This window comes from Oncorhynchus nerka, linkage group LG24, assembly GCF_034236695.1.
Source record: "Oncorhynchus nerka isolate Pitt River linkage group LG24, Oner_Uvic_2.0, whole genome shotgun sequence".
Lineage (NCBI taxonomy): Eukaryota > Metazoa > Chordata > Actinopteri > Salmoniformes > Salmonidae > Oncorhynchus > Oncorhynchus nerka.
The window spans coordinates 83,752,691-83,779,139 of record NC_088419.1 but is presented as its reverse complement, the minus strand read 5'-3'; the positions used below and the strand labels follow the sequence as shown (position 1 = coordinate 83,779,139).

Genomic DNA, 26,449 nt, shown 5'->3' with positions numbered 1-26,449 from the left:
ATGATATTCAATAAATACATTTTCATCTAACATGAATCATGCATTCCTGCTTGGACAAGATTTTTTGATATGCAACCTAATCCAGTGATTGTCATGATTTTGGGGTTGAGAATAACCCCTTTTTGTTATATTTTACTGTCAAAATAGGGCTCCATGAATTTACCTTCATCTTTATGTGCACTAATATTACATACAGGTTTACTTCAAATTTGTGCTATTTCACCATCTGAGAAAGTGTAAACTCAAAAAACATTATCTAAATCGCTAACTCTAAATATACCGCTAGTAGCCATTAATTAATCGAACATTAAATTTAAAGTCCTAAAAAAAATGACAAAGGTCGCATCGGTAGTAACCCTTGGTATAATAGCGCACTTGCGATGGCTGATGCGCATTTTGCGAACTCCGTATTTCAAAGCCATATCAGATACCTCGATTGCAAAGCATTGTGCTTTGAGCTCAATATTGAGAGCTGAGAAAACAAAATTATACCTACAGAAAGCTGAGACCCTCCTCTCTTGAACAGTAGTTGTTTTTTTATACAATTGCATTTGGAAATGTTACCCAATCAGAACGCATTTTTCGGGGTGCACGAAGGGTAGAGAGAGTGTGAGGGACTCGCTCATTTGGTCTATAGCAGCTGACCCAAGCAAAACAGGCTCGGCGGTTTCATTACAGGAATCATGAGGATAACGCACTTTCCTGTTGGATCAAATCATGGTTTTATCAGCACAAAACTGGTGAATTGAGGTGACCAGGTAGAATGTGCAGATTGCACCAGTGCAATCAATTAAACATTTTACTCCACAGCCAAGACAAAGGGTTGAAAATGCGACTAAATGGTCTGGAGCTCTGCTACCCCTAAATATTGCTCTCCATATAGTATCATTCAGAATAGATTATTCTCTCATTGAAAGTAGAGGTCTAAACCACAGATGCGGAGGACTGACTGTACCCCAAAAGTACTGACAAACAGAACATAATGTATGCCAGAGGTCTGGTCTGTGGGGTGTCTCTTACCTTACTGCCGATGATGGAGCGGACCTCGTCGTCAGGGGACGTGGGTGTTCCGGAGATGTCCGGGTTACTGTTGCTAAGGCTACGGGAGCGGTTGAGGTTTAGGCTAGCTGGTCGCTGGGCTGACCTGGCCATGGTGGCATAGTGGACTGAACCACCCAGCCCTCCAGGACCTGAGACAAAAACACACATGGAACAAAACAATGGAAGTCAGGAACGGAGGGTGAGGACACTTGCTGCTCCTGATAAACGCTATTTTCCTAAAGTCGCCTGACGTAGCCAATGGTCTTTATGACCTGGATGTAATGAATTTAACAGAAGTAAAACAGATCAAACGTAAACAAGAACAGACAGTGTACCTGGTGAGGGGAAGTTGGGGTCCATGTTGGGCAGTCTGAAAACGTAGTATATATAAGAGGAGAGCAGACTGTTTCTGCCGTGCATGTCCTGACTGGTGTCTAGGTACTTGTGGAGCCGATTCACTATGGAGGCCATCACCTCGAACGAGGCCTGGCCCAGATTCACTATAGACACACAAAGACAGACAGGAACACACATACTTAGGACTAGACGGTACATTGTAGTAAGAGACAGTACTGTCAGTGGCAGCAATCCCTTGCTGTTTAGTAGTTTAGAATACGTAGTGATAGGGTTACAAACACAGTTGAGGGGGTTACATTTCTTTCCTTTTAATGTTATTTTTTAAAATTAAATGGAGGGTTATATTATAGTTCACACAAGGCCTAAGTTGTACAGCTAGGCTTAGGTTACCTATCTGTCCTGCGATGACGGGCGGCCGCACCACCAGCACCACCAGCTTGTCCAATAGGAGGTGGAGGAATCGGACGATGGGCTCCAGCTGGGAGGAGTTTAGTGCTGCGATGCTGGACTTTAGCTCCGCCTCCAGGTTATTCTCCATGATGCGCACGTCTCCAATCCGCACAGGGAACATGTGCTCGTCCAGGGCATGCACCAACGCAAAGAACTTATCCAGGTACTGGTCCTGGTGGAAGGAGGTAGGAGAGAGAGAGAGGGAGGGAGGAAAAGGAAGAGAGGAATGAAAGGACACAAAGAAAGCCAAGCTTCAATAGAAGGGAAATAAATGTGAGCTCCCACTACACAATGAAAGTGCTGTAACTGTGTGCTCTGTGGTTCCAGCTCATGTATAGAGACTACAGTAGAGTTGAGCCCAGCTCAGTCTCATCCACATAGACCAAGTGATTTATGATCACATTAGCACCAGGCTAAGCTGCTGGGAAAACACTCACCCTCTTCAACCCAGTCCCCCCCTATCCCCACTACTAACCCAGTCCCCCCCCCCCCCACCCCCCCACCTTGGACAGCAAACAGAACAGAGAGATGGAGTGGGCTCTACTAAATAACACAAGTGAAGTTCAATCACTAATGAACTGAGGGACACATTACTCCTCCTACACTGGGCTATTCTGTCTGTCTCTGATGGTCTGATATCTAACACAGATACAGCACATTCACTCATTATTTGGACTTGGTTTTAAAACAAAACAATGACTACAAAAGGTTAAAGTGCAGATTGTCAGCTTTAATTTTGAGGCTATTTTAATTGTATGCTATGACTACATCAAGCTTGTGACTCTACACATTTGTTGGATACATTTGCTACTACTTTGTGCCCAGTAGAAAATTAATGGTAAATAATGCATTGTGTCATTTTGGAGTCACCTTTACTGTAATTAAGAATATAATGTGTTTCAAAACACTTACATTGTGGATGCTACCAGGATTACAAATAATCATGAATGAATCGTGAACAATGATGAGTGAGAAAAAAAAAGACTAACCTCCCCTGTTATTGTAATGGTGAGAGGTTAGCATTAGATTTAGAATGGCAAACTATCAAATGGGCAAGAACAGGGGCAAGACAAGAAATACATGATCCATATGCACCGGAATAGCGAATGCAACCCACTTTCCCCCGGTACGTTTTTCACTCATGTTGGTAGGCTGCTCTGGTAATTTCACTGCAGTGACAGGGGATATTCTGCCATAGGCACAGTCACAGGATGTCACCTTTCCAACAAGTCAGTTCAAATTTCTGCCCTGCTAGAGCTGCCCCGGTCATCTGTAAGTGCTGTTATTGTGATGTGGAAATGTCTAGGAGCAACAACGGCTCAGTCGTGAAGTGGTAGGCCACACAAGCTCACAGAACAGGACCGCCGAGTGCTGAAACACGTAGCGTGTAAAAATCTGTCCTCGGTTGCAACACTCACTACCGAGTTCCAAACTGCCTCTGGAAGCAACGTCAGCACAAGAACTGTTCGTCGGGAGCTTCATGAAATGGGTTTCCATGGCCGAGCAGCCGCACACAATCCTAAATCACCATGCGTCGGCTGGAGTGGTGTAAAGCTCGCCACCATTGGACTCTGGAGCAGAGTAAACGCATTCTCTGGAGTGACGAATCACGCTTCACCATCTGGCAGCCCGATGGACAAATCTGGGTTTGGCAGATGCCAGGAGGACGATACCTGCCCGAATGCATAGTGCCATCTGTAAAGTTTGGTGGAGGAGGAATAATGGTGTGGGGTTGTTTTTAATGGTTCAGGCCCCTTAGTTCCAGTGAAGGGAAATCTTAACACTACAGTTTACAATGACATTCCAGACAATTCTGTGCTTCCAACTTTGTAACAATATTTACTTTCCTGTTTCAGCATGACAATGCCCCATGCACAAAGTGAGGTCCATACAGAAATGGTTTGTCGAGATCGGTGTGGAAGAACTTGACTGGCCTGCACAAAGCCCTGACCTCAACCTCATCTAACGCCTTTGGGATGAATTGGAATGCCGACTGCCAGCCAGACCTAATCGGCCTACATCAGTACCCGACCTGACTAAGCTCGTGACTGAACGAAAGCAAATTTCTGCAGCAATGTTCCAACATCTAGTGGAAAGCCTTCCTAGAAGAGTGGAGACTTATAGCAGCAAAGGGTGATGATGCCCATGATTTTGGAATGAGATGTTCGATGAGCAGGTGTCCATATACCTTTGGCCATGTAGTGTATATAGGTCTATGCATAAACTCTAATATGCATATGGGTGATTTCAATTCATCCTCAGCTTAGAAAGAGCTTGGCTTTGAAACAACATCCACATTGACCATGTTTTCCACTCAGTTTCAACTTTTTCTTCAAATTGATCAGGAGGAAGGGAGTAAAAGGTATTAAAACCAGGACACTGTTTCAATGATAAGTCTGATGTCGCTCTGGATAAGAGCGTCTGCTAAATGACTTAAATGTAAATGTGATGTGATTAGAGTTTTGAGGGACAACATAGCCCCGAGTACCAGGCCATTAGCAAACTGATGATCGTTAGCGAGTTGGGTACTACTAACATGTCCTGAGTGCATAAGACGACATTACCGTCACATAGAATTTTACTGCAGTCATGACTGCCGGTGTGGTGTTGATACAGTCACCATAGCAGCCCTAGTTGTCATCATACCACTTGACAACGACACTGATAACAGATTTAGTACCACCATACTCGATGCCATCACCATATTAATAGAATGGTAAATCTATTGATAAACTGGGTAAATCAAGATGTAGTCTAGGTCTATCCACAATATTTTGTTGCTCCCTGCCTACAGACAGAAACTAAAACAAGAAGCTTCCGCGCTCAGGTCTGTTCAAAGCTGGTCCGACCAATCTGATTCCACGTTTCAAGACTGCTTGGATCACGCGGACTGTGATATGTTCCGCATTGCGTCCAACAACAACATTGACGAATACGCTGATTCGGTGAGCGAGTTCATGAGAAAGTGCATTGATGATGTCGTTCCATTAGCAACCATTAAAACATTCCCAAACCAGAAACCGTGGATTGATGGCAGCATTCGCGTGAAACTGAAAGCGCGAACCACTGCTTTTAACCAGGGAAAGGTGACCGGAAACATGACCGAATACAAACAGTGTAGCTATTCCCTCCGCAAGGCAATCAAACAAGCTAAGCGTCAGTATAGAGAAAGTAGAGTCACAATTCAACAGCTCAGACACAAGAGGTATGTGGCAGGGTCTACAGTCAATCACGGATTACAAAAAGAAAACCAGCCCCGTCATGGACCAGGATGTCTTGCTCCCAGGCAGACTAAATCACTTTTTTGCCCGCTTTGAGGACAATACAGTGCCACTGACACGGCCCGCAACCAAAACCTGCGGACTCTCCTTCACTGCAGCCTACGTGAGGAAAACATTTAAACGTGTTAACCCTCGCAAGGCTGCAGGGCCAGACGGCATCCCCAGCCGCGTCCTCAGAGCATGCGCAGACCAGCTGGCTGGTGTGTTTACGGACATATTCAATCAATCCTTATCCCAGTCTGCTGTTCCCACATGCTTCAAGAGGGCCACCATTTTCCCTGTTCCCAAGAAAGCTAACGTAACTGAGCTAAACAACTACCGCCCCGTAGCACTCACTTCCGTCATCATGAAGTGCTTTGAGAGACTAGTCAAGGACCATATCACCTCCACCCTACCTGACACCCTAGACCCACTCCAATTTGCTTACCGCCCAAATAGGTCCACAGACGATGCAATCTCAACCACACTGCACACTGCCCTAACTCATCTGAACAAGAGGAATATCTATGTGAGAATGCTGTTCATCGACTATTTAACACCATAGTAACACCATAGTACCCTCCAAACTCGTCATCAAGCTCGAGACCCTGGGTCTCGACCCCGCCCTGTGCAACTGGGTACTGGACTTCCTGACGGGCCGCCCCCCAGGTGGTGAGGGTAGGTAACAACATCTCTACCCCACTGATCCTCAACACTGGTGTCCCACAAGGGTGCGTTCTGAGCCCTCTCCTGTACTCCCTGTTCACCCATGACTGCGTGGCCATGCACGCCTCCAACTCAATCATCAAGTTTGCAGACAACACTACAGTGGTATGCCTGATTACCAACAAGGACGAGACGGCCTACAGGGAGGAGGTGAGGGCCCTCAGTGTGGTGTCAGGAAAACAACCGGGAGGACCCCGCTATCCACATCGATGGGACAGTAGTGGAGAGGGTAATAAGTTAAGTTCCTCGGCGTACACATCACGGACAAACTGAATTGGCCCACACGCACAGACAGCGTTGTGAAGAAGGCGCAGCAGCGCCTCTTCAACCTCAGGAGGCTGAAGAAATTTGGCTGGTCACCAAAAGCACTCACAAACTTCTACAGTTGCACAATCGAGAGCATCCTGTCGGGCTGTATCACCACCTGGTACAGCAACTGCTCCGCCCACAACCGTAAGGCTCTCCAGAGGGTAGTGAGGTCTGCACAACACATCACCGGGGGCAAACTACCTGCCCTCCAGGACACCTAGACCACCCGATGTCACAGGAAAGCCATAAAGATCATCAAGGACAACAACCACCCGAGCCACTGCCTGTTCACCCCACTATCATCCAGAAGGCGAGGTCAGTACAGGTGCATCAAAGCAGGGACCGAGAGACTGAAAAACAGCTTCTATCTCAAGGCCATCAGACTGTTAAACAGCCACCACTAACATTGAGTGGCTGCTGCCAACACACTGACTCAACTCCAGCCACTTTAATAATGGGAATTGATGGAAATTTATGTAAAATATATCACTAGCCACTTTAAATAATGCTACTGGGGGCGGAGCTAGCATGTTGGAGTGAACGGCTGTGCGTGAGAGGCTCCTGCAACTTTTTTGCGAAATAATCTAATTTAACTTAACTTTATGGCACTTTTTACAACAAACGTTTCTTTCTAATACAAGATTGTAACTTTTTATATGAAAATGCCGAGTAATAAGCGACCAAAGGACAATAAATCCACAGCGGAGGCCTACTCCCCACTAAACAACGAGACAGACATGGCGGGAGGCACATGCAACAACGTGACACTTACAAAACTTACCCGTGCTTTGGGGGAGCTACGTGTTGCTATAGCTGAGGATCTTAAGGCCACTATTGCTGAGCTGGACACCAAAATCGAGAGTGTCATTCGAACGGTCGCTTCGCATGGCCAGAGTATTGTGGACCTTGAGAAAGCTTCTGAATTCAACGCTGGTAGGATCGACGAGTTAGAGAAGCTATGCTCGTCCTTGCAGGATACTGTGCAGAGGCTTTCTGTGAAAGTGGTGGACCTGGAGGGCCGATCCAGACGTAATAACCTTCACGTTGTTGGTCTGGCAGAGGGGATAGAGGCGGGCTCTCGCCCTACTGACTTCTTCGCCAAGCTATTGAAGGATGCAATGGGATCGGATGTTTTGGATTCGGATCCCCAGCTGGACCGCGCACATCGCTCCCTTGTCCCAGTGCCTGGACCGGGCCAACGTCCTCGCCCAGGAATAATCTGTTGTCACAGTTTCAAGACCAAGGATCTTATCCTGCGTGAAGCTCGAATGAGGGGCAACCTGTCACATAAAGGGCATCCATTCCGTGTCTATGAGGATTATGCGCCCGATGTGGCAAAGCATCGCGCCGACTACAGAGATGTCATGACCAAACTCTACAAACTCCATCTTCGCCCAGCCTTACTCTTCCCTGCAAGACTAAGAATTACCCCGCCTTCCGGTGAGAAGATTTGGCTCTCCTCGGTTTTGGACGCAGAGAAGTTTATCCGGGGATATACACCAATCCCCCGTACAGGTTAGAGTGCCTTGTTAGTGCGTGTTAGGTTCTGCTCATGGACTCGAATCCATACTATACCATATTGGGTGAAAACGTATTAAACGGGCTCAACAAGGGCTACCGAGCATGTAAGACGCTGAGCAGACCAATGGATGGCGGTCAGAGCTCTCATTTAACGTTAAATTCACTTTCATCCCGGCTGTGCTCAGAGCGATGCATATTTTTTACTTCCAGGTTTGATCACTGACACCTTCGGACGGATATACTTATATTCCCCCACTTTTGTTTTGTTTCGTTATTTATTTTACAATCCTTACATTATTCTTATTACCATACCATTTATTTATTGCTTGCAGGGGACTGGGGGTGATGGTTGGGAGGGGGCAGACGCCTGGTTAGCAAGTTGATGTTTTGTGCCGTTCTGCCTTTGTCTGGCCGTGGGCCTCTCTCCCGACTAGAGTCCCACCAGCCCTCTGTAGTGCTTATGTATGTGTAGGTGTGCGTAAATATAATTACTATTTGTACTTTATTACTATTTTCTCTTAGCATTTTAGTATTATGTATGTGTATATTTTAAATCAGTGTAGATTGTTATTCTGGGGTATGAATGTTTGTATGTGTATGTGTGCATATGGATGTATATACATATTCTTTAAATATATATTTTTATATATGATTTTTTTGTGTGGGTATGTGTTACGGATACAGTTATCCTGTGTGTGTGTGTATCCTGTGTGTGTGTTTCTTTTCTCTCCTTCTCCCCTCACAGGTGAAAATCATCACTCCCCAATCAGTCAACAATCAATCATCAATCAGAAGACACACCTCCCCCTATTTCCTACCCTATCACAGTTCCTTCCCCATGTTAGTAGAAGTTCTAGGATAGTGAGAGGTGAACGTATAGTTGGGATTTTATTTTTGTTTTACCTCTTGTTCGAGGTCGCGCCGTGCTTTTTTGGCATCGGCCAGACAATGTGTTTATTATTTTTATTTTTCCCTTTTTTTCTCTCCTGTTTGTACATGCCTGTTAAATGTGGGTTGATGGGGGGGGTAAGTGTTGGGGAAATTAGGGGAACAGGGTGGGAAGTAAAGGTGCTTGCAGGGGGGGAGGGGTGGGTTGGATACTGCTCGGGTGTAGGTGCTACATATGCTGATCGTGATGGTTTGGTGCGCTTTCTTACCTTTTTATCAAGTTACATGGTATGCAGGCCACCATAGGAACTACAAACGAGAGGAGGGCGGGGCTTACATTCACTTCCTGGAATGTCAAGGGTTTAAACGAACCAATTAAGAGGGGCAAGGTCCTAGCCCACTTGAAAGCACTCTCGTCTGATATTATATTTTTGCAAGAAACCCATCTGAAGAATAACTCTCATAGCAGACTTAAGTGTAGGTGGGTGGGGCAAGTGTATCACTCTAACTTCTCTGCCAAAACGAGAGGCACAGCGATTCTGGTACGGAAAGGAATTCCCTTTCTACATAAAACCACTATTGCGGATAAAGAGGGTCGGTATGTGATCGCAATAGGAGAAATCCACTCTACCTTTAACTCTACTAAATATCTATGGACCAAACATTGACAACCCCTCTTTTTTCAAAAGAGTCCTTGCCCTGATTCCAGATATCTCCCATACTAACCTGGTCATTGGAGGGGACCTTAACTGTGTGCTAGACCAATATTTGGATAGATCCTCTACCCGGCGAACCCATACCTCCTATTCAAGCGAATTCTTGAATACCTACATAAAAAATTCAAACTTATTTGATATATGGAGGATCGCTAACCCTACTGGTAGGGAATACTCCTTTTACTCTCATGTTCACAAGGTTTACACTCAAATTGACTACTTTTTGTTGGATGCTAGACTACTCCCCTATACCTGTAATGTGAGGTATCATGATATTATAATCTCGGACCACAGTCCACTCACCTTCTCCCTGAGATTGGGTGACATTGTACCAAACGAGAGGGTCTGGAGGTTGAATCCTCAGCTCCTCACAGAACCAACATTCTGTGAATATCTTAAAGACCAAATAAAAAAATCTTTGATACCAACGACAACACAGAGACCTCCCCAGCATTATTGTGGGAAACACTGAAGGCTTATCTGAGAGGCTGTATCATCTCCTTTCAGGCTGCCAGGAGTAGGCAAAACAGAGGAAAACTGGAAAAACTAGAGGGACAAATTCACTTACTGGATAGGGAGAATGCTAGCCACCCATCTATGGAGAAACATAAAAAAATTACCTCTTTAAAATTTGAATATAATCAGATTCTCTCAGCTAAAATTGCTAAATCTTTTCTCTATGCCAAGCAAAAATATTTTGAGTTTGGTGACAAACCACACAAATTACTCGCCAGACAACTTCGAAAAAAATGTGAGTGACCGAATGATTCACAGGGTTAAATCTGCATCTGGGGAATTACTCTCTTCCCCCAAAGACATCAATGACAGATTCCGGCAGTTTTATGAGACTCTATATACATCTAAAGCGGATCCTAACCCCTTAATTATGCAAACATTTTTGGAGGACTGTAATCTTCCTGCCCTGAACCAGGAAGATTCTAACTTCCTGAATAAGGAAATATCTCTTGATGAAATCCGAGAAACAATTAAATCTCTAAAGAGTGGCAAGACCCCGGGCCCAGATGGATACCCTGGTGAATTCTATAAAACATTCAGCAACATGCTCTCCCCCTATCTGCACAACATGTTGATTCAGGCCAATGAGGATGGAGCTCTCCCTTCTACTTTGGATGAAGCGTTCATTACAGTTATACATAAGAAGGGTAAAGATCCAGAAGAGGTAGGGTCATACAGACCAATATCTCTCCTTAATACAGACCAAAAGATTTTAGCAAAAACTCTGGCTAACAGGCTTAGCACTTTAATTGGCAAATTGGTCCATTCGGATCAGACCGGCTTTATCCCTAACAGAAACTCATTCTTCAATCTCAGGCGCCTCTTCAATATTATGTATTCTCAGAGGTTACCCAACGTGGACCTTGCCGTCATATCTCTTGACGCCGAAAAGGCCTTTGACCAAGTTGAGTGGCCCTATCTATTCAAGGTCCTACAGAAATTTAATATTGGAGATAGGTTCATAAATTGGATCCAGCTTTTATATAGGAACCCCTGTGCCAGAATACTCACTAACCAATCATTGTCGCCCCGATTGAACCTCAACAGGGGGACAAGGCAGGGTTGTGCGCTATCGCATATGCTCTTCGCCCTAATTATCGAACCGCTCGCTCAGACGATTAGATCTCATGCAGCAATACACGGCTATAATACTAAAGATACTCTAAATAAGATCTCCCTATACGCAGATGACATCCTCCTCTATGTAACAGAACCACAGGCTAGTATCCCAGCTATTCTTGATGTGATCAATTTGTTTGGTACCTTCTCGGGATACAGAATAAATTGGAACAAGAGTGAATTAATGCCCATACGGTCGCAAAATACCTCCTGGCTAGAACATCTCCCATTTAAGTTATCTTCAGAAAAATTTACCTACCTAGGAATCGTAGTTACCAAACAATACTCCTTACTATTTAAAGAGAATTTCCCCTCTCTGATACAAAAACTCAAAGCAAACATACTATTTTGGAGAACTCTCCCAATTTCTCTGCTCGGAAGAATTAATGCCATTAAAATGGTCTTCCTCCCACAACTGCTCTACCTATATCAGAACATCCCAGTATTCATACCTAAATCCTTTCATAAACAACTGGACTCAATTATCAATCCTTTCATCTGGGATTATAAAACACACAGGATAGGTAAAAAACACCTCTGTAAATCCAAGATGGAAGGAGGATTGTCTCTCCCAAATTTTATATTTTATTACTGGGCCGCTAACCTCCGCGTTGTTACGTTTCTGTTGGATGACGTACTCCCGGCACCCAGCTGGCTTAGTATGGAGCGTGAGGAGTGTCACCCCTTCTCTATTGGCGCTGTGATTTTGTCGCCTGTCAATCTGGAGATGTCACTTTATTGTAACAATCCTATAATACATAGCACAGTCCGAATCTGGAAGCAAATTAAAGTCCACTTTGAGCTCAGACCAATGTCATTCATGCTCCCTGTCGCCAGGAATCCCTCCTTTGCCCCTTCTAACCTTGATAACACCTTTGAGCGATGGGGAGAGTTGGGGATAAGTACCATAGGGGATTTATACATAGAAGGGACCTTTGCTTCCTTTGAGCTGCTGAGGGAAACTTATAATCTTCCCAGAAGAAATTTTTTCAGATACCTACAAATAGGAGACTACGTTAGAAAACACCTCCCAACATTTGGGAATGCTAAACCTTCCATGTTTGACGGATGCATAAAAATATGCCCCACCTCAGATAAACTGATATCGCGTCTATATGATGCTTTTCAATCTGTTAGCACACCTTCTACTGATGCCATCAAGGCAAAATGGGAGGAAGAACTAGGGACTGACATCTCAGTGGCAGACTGGGAAGAGAGCTTGGAGTATATCCACACATGCTCCATTAATTCCAGACATCGTCTCATACAATTCAAGGTATTACACAGATTACACTATTCCAAAACTAAACTGCATAGGATATTTCCTGACACATCCCCTACATGTGATAAATGTCAGGCTACACTACTCCACTGCTTTGCCCTATGCTCTAGCTTGCATGGTTATTGGTGTGGAATTTTTAGGATCCTCTCTGAAGTTTTGGAGACTTTAATAGATCCAGACCCGCTTCTGATAATCCTGGGAGTATCTGAGTCCCTAAACGGATTAACCAACCCCCAAAAACAACTCATCTCGTATGGTCTCATCTCGGCAAAAAAACTCATCTTGTTGTTTTGGAAAAGGAGGGAAGCGCCCTCTACCAAATTATGGCTCAGTGAATTGGCAAACACTGTACACTTAGAAAGAATTAGATATATTCTGAACAATAAATTATCAACTTTTGATAAAATCTGGCAGCCTTTCCTCTCCTACTTGGACGAGTCGGCGCTGTGAATTTGTACTTATTAACGCACTCTCAATTGTAATATTTTAATCTACCTTTGGGCAGCGTGTGCTGGCCCTACCACCCGAGCAGTTGGGAGGGGGGGGGGGGAAATAGGGGATGGGGGGGGATAGGGGGGACATCTTCCCTCTTTTGTATGTCGTGTTTTGTATTATTTGTTCTGCACCCAGAACTCTGGGTCTTGTTGTTCCTGTATGCTCTTTTATGTTTAGATAAGAATTGTATACCTGTCATGTATACCTACCTACACACCATTCTTGTGTGTGTTTAATAAAAATATTTGAAACATAAACAATGCTACTTAATATAATGTTTACCCTACATTACTCATCTCATATGTATATACTGTACTCGATACCATCTACTGCATCTTGCCTATGCCGTTCTGTACCATCACTCATTCATATATCTTTATGTACATATTCTTTATCCCTTTACACTTGTGTGTATAAGGTAGTAGTTTTGGAGTTAGGTTACTCATTGGTTATTACTGCATTGTCGGAACTAGAAGCACAAGCATTTCGCAACACTCGCATTAACATCTGCTAACCATGTGTATGTGACAAATAAATTTGATTTTATATTTTATTTATTTATTTGACCTTTATTTAACTAGGCAAGTCAGTTAAGAACAAATTCTTATTTACAATGACTGCCTAGGAACAGTGGGTTAACAGCCTTGTTCAGGGGCAGAACGGCATATTTTTACGTTGTCATCTCGGGGACTTGATCTTGCAACCTTTCAGTTACTAGTTCAACGCTCTAACCGCCAGGCTAGGCTACCTGCCTCTAACCGCCAGGCTAGGCTACCTGCCTCTAACCGCCAGGCTAGGCTACCTGCCTCTAACCGCCAGGCTAGGCTACCTGCCTCTAACCGCCAGGCTAGGCTACCTGCCTCTAACCGCCAGGCTAGGCTACCTGCCTCTAACCGCCAGGCTAGGCTACCTGCCTCCCCAAATACAGGTAAGTGCATATTCATTCAATAGGCCTGTTTTCATGCAATGAGCTTGTTTTGGCTGATTTCATGGCGCTACAGATGAAAAACAATGTTTCCCTTCCATTTGGGACTCATTTTATTGCACTGGTCACTAACATTTGAATAGAATAACAATCTCTTCTTTTATAAAAGTGTGCACCGTCTCTTTAAGCCCCATGACGTCATTCTCACACACAGTCAGATCCAGGCTTGAGCAAATAAGGTCTTGACTGGGAGAAACGTGAGGTGGGGGAAGATGAAGTGAATGTAAAGTATTTGATGACAATTAACTTGGAAATCAGTCATATTTTTGCGTTATGGTTCGTATATCAACACAAACAAGGTACTAGGGAAGGAAACTAATGTTAGTTTCAGCTGTATAGTTTGTTTTGCTTACAGTAATGAACGGATTCAACATTTCCACATGACGTGTTGCATTATTCAAGTGTGTTAACTAACATGATGCAGTCCAGACTCCCAGTGGTTCCTCAGAACAGACTAGAGTCAGTATGAGAGAGGAACTAACATGATACAGTCCAGACTCCCAGTGGTTCCTCAGGACAGACTAGAGTCAGTATGAGAGAGGAGCTAACATGATACAGTCCAGACTCCCAGTGGTTCCCGAAGACAGACTAGAGTCAGTATGAGAGGGGAGCTAACATGATACAGTCCAGACTCCCAGTGGTTCCTCAGGACAGACTAGTGTCAGTATGAGAGAGGAGCTAACATGATACAGTCCAGACTCCCAGTGGTTCCTCAGGACAGACTAGAGTCAGTATGAGAGAGGAGCTAACATGATACAGTCCAGACTCCCAGTGAGTTCAGTGGTTCCTCAGGACAGACTAGTGTCAGTATGAGAGAGGAGCTAACATGATACAGTCCAGACTCCCAGTGAGTTCTGTGGTTCCTCAGGACAGACTAGAGTCAGTATGAGAGGGGAGCTAACATGATACAGTCCAGACTCCCAGTGGTTCCTCAGGACAGACTAGTGTCAGTATGAGAGAGGAGCTAACATGATACAGTCCAGACTCCCAGTGGTTCCTCAGGACAGACTAGAGTCAGTATGAGAGAGGAGCTAACATGATACAGTCCAGACACCCAGTGGTTCCCGAAGACAGACTAGAGTCAGTATGAGAGGGGAGCTAACATGATACAGTCCAGACTCCCAGTGGTTCCTCAGGACAGACTAGTGTCAGTATGAGAGAGGAGCTAACATGATACAGTCCAGACTCCCAGTGAGTTCAGTGGTTCCTCAGGACAGACTAGTGTCAGTATGAGAGAGGAGCTAACATGATACAGTCCAGACTCCCAGTGGTTCCTCAGGACAGACTAGAGTCAGTATGAGAGAGGAGCTAACATGATACAGTCCAGACTCCCAGTGGTTCCTCAGGACAGACTAGAGTCAGTATGAGAGAGGAGCTAACATGATACAGTCCAGACTCCCAGTGGTTCCCGAAGACAGACTAGAGTCAGTATGAGAGGGGAGCTAACATGATACAGTCCAGACTCCCAGTGGTTCCTCAGGACAGACTAGAGTCAATATGAGAGAGGAGCTAACATGATACAGTCCAGACTCCCAGTGAGTTCAGTGGTTCCTCAGGACAGACTAGAGTCAGTATGAGAGAGGAGCTAACATGATACTGTCCAGACTCCCAGTGGTTCCTCAGGACAGACTAGTGTCAGTATGAGAGAGGAGCTAACATGATACAGTCCAGACTCCCAGTGGTTCCTCAGGACAGACTAGAGTCAGTATGAGAGAGGAGCTAACATGATACAGTCCAGACTCCCAGTGGTTCCCGAAGACAGACTAGAGTCAGTATGAGAGGGGAGCTAACATGATACAGTCCAGACTCCCAGTGGTTCCTCAGGACAGACTAGAGTCAGTATGAGAGAGGAGCTAACACGATACAGTCCAGACTCCCAGTGGTTCCCGAAGACAGACTAGAGTCAGTATGAGAGGGGAGCTAACATGATACAGTCCAGACTCCCAGTGGTTCCTCAGGACAGACTAGTGTCAGTATGAGAGAGGAGCTAACATGATACAGTCCAGACTCCCAGTGGTTCCTCAGGACAGACTAGAGTCAATATGAGAGAGGAGCTAACATGATACAGTCCAGACTCCCAGTGAGTTCAGTGGTTCCTCAGGACAGACTAGAGTCAGTATGAGAGAGGAGCTAACATGATACTGTCCAGACTCCCAGTGGTTCCTCAGGACAGACTAGAGTCAGTATGAGAGAGGAGCTAACATGATACAGTCCAGACTCCCAGTGGTTCCTCAGGACAGACTAGAGTCAGTATGAGAGAGGAGCTAACATGATACAGTCCAGACTCCCAGTGGTTCCTCAGGACAGACTAGAGTCAGTATGAGAGAGGAGCTAACATGATACAGTCCAGACTCCCAGTGGTTCCTCAGGACAGACTAGAGTCAGAATGAGAGGGGAGCTAACATGATACAGTCCAGACTCCCAGTGAGTTCAGTGGTTCCTCAGGACAGACTAGAGTCAGTATGAGAGGGGAGCTAACATGATACAGTCCAGACTCCCAGTGGTTCCCCAGGACAGACTAGAGCCAGTATGAGAGAGGAGCTAACATGATACAGTCCAGACTCCCAGTGGTTCCTCAGGACAGACTAGAGTCAGTATGAGAGATGAGCTAACATGATACAGTCCAGACTCCCATTGAGTTCAGTGGTTCCTCAGGACAGACTTGAATCAGTATGAGAGAGGAGCTAACATGATACAGTCCAGACTCCCAGTGAGTTCAGTGGTTCCTCAGGACAGACTAGTGTCAGTATGAGAGAGGAGCTAACATGATACAGTCCAGACTCCCAGTGAGTTCAGTGGTTCCTCAGGACAGACTAGAGTCAGTATGAGAGAGGAGCTAACACGATACAGTCCAGACTCCCAGTGGTTCCCGAAGACAGACTAGAGTCAGTATGAGAGGGGAGCTAACATGATACAGTCCAGACTCCCAGTGGTTCCTCAGGACAGACTAGAGTCAGTATGAGAGAGGAGCTAACATGATACAGTCCAGACTCCCAGTGAGTTCAGTGGTTCCTCAGGACAGACTACAGTCAGTATGAGTTCCTCAGGACAGACTAGAGTCAGTATGAGAGAGGAGCTAACATGATACAGTCCAGACTCCCAGTGGTTCCTCAGGACAGACTAGAGTCAGTATGAGAGGGAGCTAACATGATACAGTCCAGACTCCCAGTGGTTCCTCAGGACAGACTAGTGTCAGTATGAGAGAGGAGCTAACATGATACAGTCCAGACTCCCAGTGGTTCCTCAGGACAGACTAGAGTCAGTATGAGAGAGGAGCTAACATGATACAGTCCAGACACCCAGTGGTTCCCGAAGACAGACTAGAGTCAGTATGAGAGGGGAGCTAACATGATACAGTCCAGACTCCCAGTGGTTCCTCAGGACAGACTAGTGTCAGTATGAGAGAGGAGCTAACATGATACAGTCCAGACTCCCAGTGAGTTCAGTGGTTCCTCAGGACAGACTAGTGTCAGTATGAGAGGAGCTAACATGATACAGTCCAGACTCCCAGTGGTTCCTCAGGACAGACTAGAGTCAGTATGAGAGAGGAGCTAACATGATACAGTCCAGACTCCCAGTGGTTCCTCAGGACAGACTAGAGTCAGTATGAGAGAGGAGCTAACATGATACAGTCCAGACTCCCAGTGGTTCCCAAGACAGACTAGAGTCAGTATGAGAGGGGAGCTAACATGATACAGTCCAGACTCCCAGTGGTTCCTCAGGACAGACTAGAGTCAATATGAGAGAGGAGCTAACATGATACAGTCCAGACTCCCAGTGAGTTCAGTGGTTCCTCAGGACAGACTAGAGTCAGTATGAGAGAGGAGCTAACATGATACTGTCCAGACTCCCAGTGGTTCCTCAGGACAGACTAGTGTCAGTATGAGAGAGGAGCTAACATGATACAGTCCAGACTCCCAGTGGTTCCTCAGGACAGACTAGAGTCAGTATGAGAGAGGAGCTAACATGATACAGTCCAGACTCCCAGTGGTTCCCAAGACAGACTAGAGTCAGTATGAGAGGAGGAGCTAACATGATACAGTCCAGACTCCCAGTGGTTCCTCAGGACAGACTAGAGTCAGTATGAGAGAGGAGCTAACACGATACAGTCCAGACTCCCAGTGGTTCCCGAAGACAGACTAGAGTCAGTATGAGAGGGGAGCTAACATGATACAGTCCAGACTCCCAGTGGTTCCTCAGGACAGACTAGTGTCAGTATGAGAGAGGAGCTAACATGATACAGTCCAGACTCCCAGTGGTTCCTCAGGACAGACTAGAGTCAATATGAGAGAGGAGCTAACATGATACAGTCCAGACTCCCAGTGAGTTCAGTGGTTCCTCAGGACAGACTAGAGTCAGTATGAGAGAGGAGCTAACATGATACTGTCCAGACTCCCAGTGGTTCCTCAGGACAGACTAGAGTCAGTATGAGAGAGGAGCTAACATGATACAGTCCAGACTCCCAGTGGTTCCTCAGGACAGACTAGAGTCAGTATGAGAGAGGAGCTAACATGATACAGTCCAGACTCCCAGTGGTTCCTCAGGACAGACTAGAGTCAGTATGAGAGAGGAGCTAACATGATACAGTCCAGACTCCCAGTGGTTCCTCAGGACAGACTAGAGTCAGAATGAGAGGGGAGCTAACATGATACAGTCCAGACTCCCAGTGAGTTCAGTGGTTCCTCAGGACAGACTAGAGTCAGTATGAGAGGGGAGCTAACATGATACAGTCCAGACTCCCAGTGGTTCCCCAGGACAGACTAGAGCCAGTATGAGAGAGGAGCTAACATGATACAGTCCAGACTCCCAGTGGTTCCTCAGGACAGACTAGAGTCAGTATGAGAGATGAGCTAACATGATACAGTCCAGACTCCCATTGAGTTCAGTGGTTCCTCAGGACAGACTTGAATCAGTATGAGAGAGGAGCTAACATGATACAGTCCAGACTCCCAGTGAGTTCAGTGGTTCCTCAGGACAGACTAGTGTCAGTATGAGAGAGGAGCTAACATGATACAGTCCAGACTCCCAGTGAGTTCAGTGGTTCCTCAGGACAGACTAGACTCAGTATGAGAGAGGAGCTAACATGATACAGTCCAGACTCCCAGTGAGTTCAGTGGTTCCTCAGGACAGACTAGTGTCAGTATGAGAGAGGAGCTAACATGATACAGTCCAGACTCCCAGTGAGTTCAGTGGTTCCTCAGGACAGACTAGACTCAGTATGAGAGAGGAGCTAACATGATACAGTCCAGACTCCCAGTGGTTCCTCAGGACAGACTAGTGTCAGTATGAGAGAGGAGCTAACATGATACAGTCCAGACTCCCAGTGGTTCCTCAGGACAGACTAGAGTCAGTATGAGAGAGGAGCTAACATGATACAGTCCAGACTCCCAGTGAGTTCAGTGGTTCCTCAGGACAGACTAGACTCAGTATGAGAGAGGAGCTAACATGATACAGTCCAGACTCCCAGTGAGTTCAGTGGTTCCTCAGGACAGACTAGAGTCAGTATGAGAGGGGAGCTAACATGATACAGTCCAGACTCCCAGTGGTTCCTCAGGACAGACTAGTGTCAGTATGAGAGAGGAGCTAACATGATACAGTCCAGACTCCCAGTGGTTCCTCAGGACAGACTAGAGTCAGTATGAGAGAGGAGCTAACATGATACAGTCCAGACTCCCAGTGAGTTCAGTGGTTCCTCAGGACAGACTAGTGTCAGTATGAGAGAGGAGCTAACATGATACAGTCCAGACTCCCAGTGAGTTCAGTGGTTCCTCAGGACAGACTAGAGTCAGTATGAGAGAGGAGCTAACACGATACAGTCCAGACTCCCAGTGGTTCCCGAAGACAGACTAGAGTCAGTATGAGAGGGGAGCTAACATGATACAGTCCAGACTCCCAGTGGTTCCTCAGGACAGACTAGTGTCAGTATGAGAGAGGAGCTAACATGATACAGTCCAGACTCCCAGTGGTTCCTCAGGACAGACTAGAGTCAATATGAGAGAGGAGCTAACATGATACAGTCCAGACTCCCAGTGAGTTCAGTGGTTCCTCAGGACAGACTAGAGTCAGTATGAGAGAGGAGCTAACATGATACTGTCCAGACTCCCAGTGGTTCCTCAGGACAGACTAGAGTCAGTATGAGAGAGGAGCTAACATGATACAGTCCAGACTCCCAGTGAGTTCAGTGGTTCCTCAGTACAGACTAGTGTCAGTATGAGAGAGGAGCTAACATGATAGTCCAGACTCCCAGTGGTTCCTCAGGACAGACTAGAGCCAGTATGAGAGAGGAGCTAACATGACAGTCCAGACTCCCAGTGGTTCCCCAGGACAGACTAGAGCCAGTATGAGAGAGGAGCTAACATGACAGTCCAGACTCCCAGTGGTTCCCCAGGACAGACTAGAGCCAGTATGAGAGAGGAGCTAACATGATACAGTCCAGACTCCCAGTGGTTCCTCAGGACAGACTAGAGCCAGTATGAGAGAGGAGCTAACATGATACAGTCCAGACTCCCAGTGGTTCCCCAGGACAGACTAGAGACAGTATGAGAGAGGAGCTAACATGACAGTCCAGACTCCCAGTGGTTCCCCAGGACAGACTAGAGCCAGTATGAGAAAGGAGCTAACATGATACAGTCCAGACTCCCAGTGAGTTCAGTGGTTCCTCAGGACAGACTAGAGCCAGTATGAGAGAGGAGCTAACATGACAGTCCAGACTCCCAGTGGTTCCCCAGGACAGACTAGAGCCAGTATGAGAGAGGAGCTAACATGACAGTCCAGACTCCCAGTGGTTCCCCAGGACAGACTAGAGCCAGTATGAGAGAGGAGCTAACATGACAGTCCAGACTCCCAGTGGTTCCCCAGGACAGACTAGAGCCAGTATGAGAGAGGAGCTAACATGATACAGTCCAGACTCCCAGTGGTTCCTCAGGACAGACTAGAGCCAGTATGAGAGAGGAGCTAACATGATACAGTCCAGACTCCCAGTGGTTCCCCAGGACAGACTAGAGACAGTATGAGAGAGGAGCTAACATGACAGTCCAGACTCCCAGTGGTTCCCCAGGACAGACTAGAGCCAGTATGAGAAAGGAGCTAACATGATACAGTCCAGACTCCCAGTGAGTTCAGTGGTTCCTCAGGACAGACTAGAGCCAGTATGAGAGAGGAGCTAACATGACAGTCCAGACTCCCAGTGGTTCCCCAGGACAGACTAGAGCCAGTATGAGAGAGGAGCTAACATGATACAGTCCAGACTCCCAGTGAGTTCAGTGGTTCCTCAGGACAGACTAGAGCCAGTATGAGAGAGGAGCTAACATGATACAGTCCAGACTCCCAGTGAGTTCAGTGGTTCCTCAGGACAGACTAGAGCTAGCCATGAGTACATAGATCAGTCACTGAGCAGGGACATCAGCTGTGCTGATAGACTTGATCCTCTCTCAAATCAGTAAAGGACGTGAGACATTTGACAGAAGTCCAGAAAGTACCAACAATTCTAGGACCACACCGAGTTTTCATATTCTAGTATCGAACAAATACAAATGTTTCGCTATGCCGTGAAAAGTACGGTTGTGATGGGCTATACCTGTGTGTGGACGGTGGAGACGGATGTCACTTCAACGTTGAACACGCCTCTGTGGTTATCCACCCATTTCATCCCTGGTAGAGGAACGTCAGGGGAGAGAACCGAGTAGGACTGGGGAGGTTTCTCTAGAGACACCGGCAGACAGAAGCTTCCTGTACGCAGGCGTCCATTCTGAAGCATGGGGATCCACTGAGGAAGGAGAGAAAAACATGATTAGGGCCTGAAAAACAATAAAGGCATGTTAACGTTTATACACGTGTGCTTGTATGAGGTGCGTGTGCATGTTACGTTTGCTTGCACACACCTGTGTGTCATGCACGTGCAGATATCATTGTGCATAGTGTGCGCATGTGTGTGTGTGTACATGCATGTGCATTTCCACGCGTGTCCACAGTGGTTACCGTGTATCCCACAGGGGTTTCCAGGGGGGTGTTCTGTTTCTGCTGGCAGCTGACATGGTAGAAGGTGAACAGGACATGGTGGTGGTCAGTCAGAGAGGCCGGCAGCTTGATCTTCACCTCATCATGGAAGTCCGGGGACCTGCATAGGAAACACAACAGGCATAACAGAGCCAGAGTTGAATGGTTGGTTTTAGGAATTAACAGCTGTTAAAGGGTCAGGGCTGCACAGTAATAAACATCTACAGAAGTACTGAGAACAGGCTCTAAATGATATAGTTAGTTAGGGCCGTACAGGAATGAGAACAGGCTCAAAATGATATAGTTAGTTAGGGCCGTACAGGAATGAGAACAGGCTCTAAATGATTTAGTTAGTTAGGGCCGTACAGGAATGAGAACAGGCTCTAAATGATATAGTTAGTTAGGGCCGTACAGGAATGAGAACAGGCTCGAAATGATATAGTTAGTTAGGGCCGTACAGGAATGAGAACAGGCTCTAAATGATATAGTTAGTTAGGGCCGTACAGGAATGAGAACAGGCTCTAAATGATATAGTTAGTTAGGGCCGTACAGGAATGAGAACAGGCTCTAAATGATATAGTTAGTTAGGGCCGTACAGGAATGAGAACAGGCTCTAAATGATATAGTTAGTTAGGGCCTAAATGATATAGTTATAGGGTACAGGAATGAGAACAGGCTCGAAATGATATAGTTAGTTAGGGCCGTACAGGAATGAGAACAGGCTCTAAATGATATAGTTAGTTAGGGGCAGGAATGAGAACAGGCTCTAAATGAATGAGAACAGGCTCTAAATGATATAGTTAGTTAGGGCCGTACAGGAATGAGAACAGGCTCTAAATGATATAGTTAGTTAGGGCCATACAGGAATGAGAACAGGCTCTAAATGATATAGTTAGTTAGGGCCGTACAGGAATGAGAACAGGCTTTAAATGATATAGTTAGTTAGGGCCGTACAGGAATGAGAACAGGCTCCAAATGATATAGTTAGTTAGGGCCATACAGGAATGAGAACAGGCTCCAAATGATATAGTTAGTTAGGGCCATACAGGAATGAGAACAGGCTCTAAATGATATAGTTAGTTAGGGCCGTACAGGAATGAGAACAGGCTCTAAATGATATAGTTAGTTAGGGCCGTACAGGAATGAGAACAGGCTCTAAATGACACGGTTATTTAGGACAGAGGTTTATAGGAATAAACATCCTAATAGTCCAAAGAAATAAGCAGCAAGCCTTTTCTCACGGAGAAGACAAAATAGTTTGTTTGTTTGTGGATGAAGGGCATGAACCTCCTTCAGAATGAAGGAGCAGGACTGGAGCAGCAGTAACCTTGTCCCCAATGGGAAAGATAACAGTATTGGCTGGCCGCTGGGATTGTAGCTAAACATCCAAAGAGCAAAGGTGGCTCCTTACCAAATATGTGATTAATTTTTTTTAGACTGATGCTTAACAAAGCCTCAGACCATAGGAGACATGAACGGGGTGTGATAGAGCAGCTAAGACATCAGCTCACTCTATACCAGTTCATCTGCTTGTAAGAAAGGCCCTAAGCAGACTTCATACACAATTAAAGGTGAGTCTAAGAGCCTCACCTGGTATGATACACCACGGCAGTGTATGCCTCTCTGGTGTAGTCTCCACAGCTGGACTTCCCAAAAATCACCTGCGGGAGAGAGAGTGAAGAAACAGATGGAGTACAGTGAACAGGGTTTGTATTAGAGGGGAACAGAGGAAACACGAGAGAGAGAGACAGAGACAGACAGACAGACAGACAGAGAGAGAGAGAGAGAGAGAGAGAGAGAGAGAGAGAGAGAGTGAGAGAGAGTGAAGAAACAGATTGAGTACAGTGAACAGGGTTTGTATTAGAGGGGAACAGAGGAAACACGAGAGAGAGAGAGAGACAGACAGAGAGAGAGAGAGAGAGAGAGACAGAGAGAGAGAGAGACAGAGAGAGAGAGAGAGAGAGAGAGAGTGAGAGAGTGAAGAAACAGATGGAGTACAGTGAACAGGGTTTGTATTAGAGGGGAACAGAGGAAACACGAGAGACAGAGAGAGAGAGACAGAGAGAGAGAGACAGAGAGAGAGAGACAGAGAGAGAGAGTGAAGAAACAGATAGAGTACAGTGAACAGGGTTTGCATTAGAGGGGAACAGAGGAAACGAGGCAGCTTGCAGTGGATAGTAGACAGACTTCTGTTTGTCTACAGGTGTTAAAACAATTTGTACAATACTTTAGTAACAGAACTCAAATACTTGAACACCATTCATTATGCTTAACAATCCATTTCCAAGAATTCAGTCTAGGATTGTGCAGCAGTACCTGGTAAGTACTAAAATACCCTAATAACTTAAGAAGCAGCATTCTCTGAAAACTGTGTCAGCACTCACAGAGAGCGAGCGAGAGCCTACATGTGTACAATACATCACTGCATACCTGCATAGCGTTGTTGGGGTCCTCCCCGTTCATAAACTGTACTTTCACTGTGATGTTCCGGGCGGAGCCTTGACGGTTGGCGAAGTTCAGGCTGTGTGGGTTCACATACAGTAGGTTCCTGGAACACACACACACACACACACTTTGAAACCAAACAGAAAAACATGAGCTCAACCGACATAGCAGCAACTTTGACAGGTCATTGAGTGAATTTCACAACCTTTTCCCCTCACCATTCTCCTCAGGACATTACATACATACCTCATATAATGTACTGTACATATCACAGCTGACCATAATACAAAACACTTGTACAGTAGTATCTGATTTGTACAGTCATCAATAGGTCCGTGTTTGGAGTGAGCAAGGCCATCACTGTTGACATCTGTGGGCACTGATTGGTGGAGAAGGGAGGCTCATTCTGTCAATCACTCTGGATACACACAAACTGTAGTTGACCTAAATTCTCTGCTGGGATGACCCACCTCAGGGTGCAGGGGGGAATGCTATGGTCAGCTGTACATGTTCAATAAAGTCACTGTTCAAAATCAGAGGTATAGTGTTCATCACTAACTTGGACAGGACTAAACAACCGATGAAAGATGTAATTTGCATAGATATTTTCCATCAAAGAAAAGAGTCTCTAGTCCCTCTTGGATAATATTGAGATAACCCAAAGGTCCAACGTCAGCTGGGCTTCAGTCAACGAGCTGGACACACACGGTGAAGGGTTTCCAGTGTGACAGCCACAGGAAGTCAAAGTGAGCCACAGCACAGCGGCCTGACCACAGTGACGTAGATCCCTCCGCGTGGGAGGGTCACTAAGGACCACAGCTGTGACGACAGTCAAACCATGAGAATCCCATATGCACTACTTCTCCCTTCGCTGTTCCCGTTCTAACTCGCTGGTCACGTGTCTCAATGGCATTCTTACTCGCTGGTCACGTGCCTCAATGGCATTCTTACTCGCTGGTCACGTGTCTCAATGGCATTCTTACTCGCTGGTCACGTGTCTCAATGGCATTCTTACTCGCTGGTCACGTGTCTCAATGGCATTCTTACTCGCTGGTCACGTGTCTCAATGGCATTCTTACTCGCTGGTCACGTGCCTCAATGGCTTTCTTACTCGCTGGTCACGTGTCTCAATGGCTTTCTAACTCGCTGGTCAAGTGTCTCAATGGCATTCTTACTAGCTGGTCACGTGTCTCAATGGCATTCTTACTCGCTGGTCACGTGTCTCAATGGCATTATTACTAGCTGGTCACGTGTCTCAATGGCATTCTTACTCGCTGGTCACGTGTCTCAATGGCATTCTTACTCGCTGGTCACGTGTCTCAATGGCATTCTTACTCGCTGGTCACGTGTCTCAATGGCATTCTTACTCGCTGGTCACGTGTCTCAAACTCGCTGGTCACGGTCTCAATTCTTACTCGCTGGTCACGTGTCTCAATGGCATTCTTACTCGCTGGTCACGTGTCTCAATGGCTTTCTTACTCGCTGGTCACGTGTCTCAATGGCATTCTTACTGGCTGGTCACGTGTCAATGGCTTTCTTACTCGCTGGTCACGTGTCAATGGCTTTCTTACTAGCTGGTCACATGTCTCAATGGCTTTCTTACTCGCTGGTCACATGTCAATGGCTTTCTTACTGGCTGGTCACATGTCAATGGCTTTCTTACTGGCTGGTCACGTGTCTCAATGGCTTTCTTACTGGCTGGTCACGTGTCTCAATGGCTTTCTTACTGGCTGGTCACGTGTCTCAATGGCTTTCTTACTGGCTGGTCACGTGTCTCAATGGCTTTCTTACTGGCTGGTCACGTGTCTCAATGGCTTTCTTACTGGCTGGTCACGTGTCTCAATGGCTTTCTTACGGGCTGGTCACGTGTCTCAATGGCTTTCTTACTCGCTGGTCACGTGTCAATGGCTTTCTTACTCGCTGGTCACATGTCAATGGCTTTCTTACTCGCTGGTCACACAATTACATTTTAGGTGAAAAGGGGTACATTTTTCCAACTTGTTTGTTCTTTATTGAGGCATCCATGCTGATTTTAGAATTATGTAATTGCAATAACTATGGACCTGGCTTCCTTGTTAGCCACACGGTCAATTCTCTCCTCTTGTCCTTCAGCCTCAACAGATTCATCTCAGGTTAATAAATAACTTGACTCAGAGTAGCTGTGTATGTTACCAAACAAAGCCATGCCTAAGCACGGTTTCAAAACCCCTGGGAATCCCACACCCACACAGCCCCCTTTAACCCCAGCCACCTCCCCTTCCTCGTGGGTACACAACCCCACCATCCTCATCCCCCTACGGGTACACAAAGGGAGCAGTTCATTGTTTACTGTGTCTACAGACTG

At 46.0% G+C, this 26,449-nt stretch overlaps 1 protein-coding gene across 1 annotated transcript in view; it reads right to left on the bottom strand.

Moving 5' to 3' along the window:
* Positions 1–26,449, bottom strand: part of dock7 (dedicator of cytokinesis 7) — an 89,206-nt gene that overhangs the window by 39,033 nt on the left and 23,724 nt on the right. The window contains 7 exon segments of the mRNA XM_065009218.1: positions 1,021–1,190; positions 1,377–1,541; positions 1,789–2,020; positions 21,242–21,430; positions 21,643–21,781; positions 23,251–23,321; positions 24,091–24,208. Coding sequence (XP_064865290.1) covers positions 1,021–1,190; positions 1,377–1,541; positions 1,789–2,020; positions 21,242–21,430; positions 21,643–21,781; positions 23,251–23,321; positions 24,091–24,208 — 1,084 coding nt within the window.